Below are 3,253 nucleotides of genomic sequence, written 5' to 3' on the forward strand. Positions count from 1 at the left end.
ATCCCTTGTACCACGTCTGCAGTCTCTGACCATCTCCTGTACCATGTCTGCAGTCTCTGACCATCTCTTGTACCATGCCTGCAGTCTCTGACCATCTCTTATACCATGTCTGCAGTCTCTGACCATCCCTTGTACCATGCCTGCAGTCTCTGACCATCTCTTGTACCACGTCTGCAGTCTCTGACCATCCCTTGTACCATGTCTGCAGTCTCTGACCATCTCTTATACCATGTCTGCAGTCTCTGACCATCCCTTGTACCATGCCTGCAGTCTCTGACCATCTCCTGTACCACGTCTGCAGTCTCTGACCATCTCTTGTACCATGTCTGCAGTCTCTGACCATCTCTTGTACCATGTCTGCAGTCTCTGACCATCTCTTGTACCATGTCTGCATTCTCTGACCATCTCTTGTACCATGTCTGCAGTCTCTGACCATCTCTTGTACCATGTCTGCAGTCTCTGACCATCTCTTGTACCATGTCTGCAGTCTCTGACCATCTCTTGTACCATGTCTGCAGTCCCTGACAATCGTCTACAAACTATGGGATAGATTTATGGCATTTATATTTAAATATTTTTTACTAGTAATGGCGGCGATCATTGATTTTTTAGCGGTACTGCAACATTGGAGCGGACACATCGGACACCTAATTGAGTTCTGTAAGCAACACCTTATTTTCTGTCAGTGCCCCTCCCGAGACTAGACTCTGGATCCGCCCTTGGTGGGCTCACTCACAATTTTGCCTAAGAACACAGCCATGAATAAATAATGGTACAAAAACATCCTTCTCCCAACAATCCTATTACAGTTTGGCGACGAACAATGTATTTTCCAACATGATGGAGCACCTTGCCATAAGTTGATAACTATGTGGCTTGGGAAACAAAACATCAACATTTTGGGTCCATGGCCAGGAAACTCCCCAGACCTAAATCCCATTAAAAACTCGTGGTCAATCCTCAAAAGGCAGGTGAACAAAAAAAAAACACAAATTCTGACAAACTCCAATAATTTATTATGCAAGAAGGGGCTGCCATTAGTCAGGATGTGGCCCAGAAGTTGATTGACAGCATTTGTAAAGGTCTTGAAAAAAAAGGGTCAACACTGCAAATTGACTTAGGCTGCATTCACACCTGAGCGTCGGTCGTTCGGTCGTTTTTTTGGGCGTTTTTTTCTGGCGTTTTGTCGCGCGTATTTGCGCGTTTGCATACAGCGTCGTGCAACGTTTTTGTACTTCTGCGTTTTTTATTTTAGCCAATAGGAAAAATTATCATCTTTTCATCACTTGTTGCTATGTTGGTAGATTTTTTTAATCTTCTGCATGGGCGACAAGTTCTATTTATTAAAGCGACGAAACGCCCGTAGCAAACGCCCGTTGTCGCGCGATACGCTCAATTCACGCGTTTCCCATTACTTTCTATGGAAAAAAAAAACGCTCAAATACGCCCAAACTGCACGATACGCGCAACAAAAAAAGGTCCGGGACTTGTTTGAGCTTCGCGCGACAGGCGTTTGGGCGTTCAGGCGTTCAGGTGTGAACAGTGACCATAGGGAATAATGTTAATTCTCCCCTCTGGCGTTTGTGAGCAGTGCGCTTCAGGCGTAAAAACGCCTAGGTGTGAATGGGGCCTTAGTGTAATTGTCAGTAAAAAACCTTTGACACTTATGAAATGCTTGTAAATATACTTCAGTATATTATAGTAACATCTGACAAAAAATTCTAAAAACAATGAAGCAGCAGACTTGACATGAAAATAAATATTTGTGTCATTCTCAAAACTTTTGGCCACAGCTGTATAGTAGCAGCTAAGAAAACCTGGCACCTCTATAAGCAATTGCCCTCCACCGCTGTAAGATCTTCTGTAGTGCCCTCTGAACATCTTTATTCCTAAAACTGTATAATAAAGGATTGATAAGTGGAGTGACTACAGCATATGCCAGAGAAAATATGTGATCCTTATTATAGAATGACTGTGAAGATGGACGGAGATATGTTAAGATAGCTGTCCCAAAGAACAAGTTGACCACGAGGAGATGAGAAGTACATGTGGAGAAAGCCTTTTTCTTTCCACTGGCACTGGGGATCTTGATTACTGCCCGAATAACAAAGATGTATGAGATAAGCGTTAGAAGAAGGGAGACCAGTATCACGCTGGCACCAAAAAGAAAGACCACTAATTCATTAATATAAGTGTTTTTGCAAGATAGCTTCAAAAGTGGTGGAATCTCACAGAAATAATGTCTAATAAGGCGGTCACGGCAATAGGGTAATGTAGCCGTAAGAGCAGTGTTCACTAATGCAGATATTAACCCAACAGTCCAGCAGGTAATTGCCATATAGATGCAAAGGGACTTGTTCATGATTACAGTATACAATAGGGGTTGGCATATAGCGACATATCTATCATATGCCATCATACCGAGCAGAATGCATTCTGAGCCCCCTAAAGTTATAAATGTAAACATTTGAACAAAACAACCTACAAATGAGATTTCTTTGGCTTCCTTTAGCATGTTATTTAAAGTATTTGGAGTGATTGCTGTAGTGCACAATAACTCAATTATAGCGAGGTTGATCAAAAAGAAATACATAGGAGTGTGAAGACGGGAATCAAAGCAGACAACAGATATAACCATGGAATTTGAAGACACAGTCATAATATAAGCAAGAGAGATTATTATAAAGACCCATGACTGGTATGCTGGTATGGACACTAGGCCTTGGAAGAGAAATCCATCAACAAGTGTTACATTCTTTTTCAGTGCACTTTCTTTGTACCTTTTTTTTCATAAAAGAGAGGAGGATACTTAATATTCCGTAATCCATGCATATTTCATAAAAATGTACTAATACTGTTGAGGAGATGTCTCGCATCTCTGGGAGAATCCTAAAAAATGCCTCTGGGCGATCCAAATCATAAAATTATATCTATATTAAAATGAGATATACTAAGTGGAACTTCAGCTATTTTGTTGTGGTTTTTAAAAATGATTTATAATAAGGTTTAACTCTCTATAACTGTTCTTGGATTAAATCACACACATCAATAAAAATGCATTCTCCTATATGTTACAGTGCAAAATAACATCATATACTGTAAAGTAATGCCATGCAGGGCCGTCTTTAATATGGTTTGGGCCCTGGGCAAAATTTTTTATGCCCCCCCCCTTCCTCCAGCTTATTTTGGGCCTGGCTGGTTCACAAGTATGGAACGTATCCCAGTGCGCATGCTCGAAATCACGTCGCAAATA

At 41.3% G+C, this 3,253-nt stretch overlaps 1 protein-coding gene across 1 annotated transcript; it reads right to left on the minus strand.

The window, feature by feature from the left end:
* Positions 1–1,786: 1,786 nt before the first annotated feature.
* Positions 1,787–2,659, minus strand: LOC120947115 (olfactory receptor 5V1-like). The gene has a single exon (XM_040362153.1). The coding sequence runs from the start codon at positions 2,657–2,659 to the stop codon at positions 1,808–1,810; it is 852 nt and encodes a 283-aa protein (XP_040218087.1). The 3' UTR covers positions 1,787–1,807.
* Positions 2,660–3,253: the final 594 nt, after the last annotated feature.

Source organism: Rana temporaria, chromosome 1 (genome assembly GCF_905171775.1).
Source record: "Rana temporaria chromosome 1, aRanTem1.1, whole genome shotgun sequence".
In the NCBI taxonomy this organism is placed as follows: domain Eukaryota; kingdom Metazoa; phylum Chordata; class Amphibia; order Anura; family Ranidae; genus Rana; species Rana temporaria.

Excerpts from the sequence above, each read along its gene's own strand:
- LOC120947115 (XM_040362153.1), bottom strand. The coding sequence starts at position 2,659 with ATGACTGTGTCTTCAAATTCCATGGTTATATCTGTTGTCTGCTTTGAT.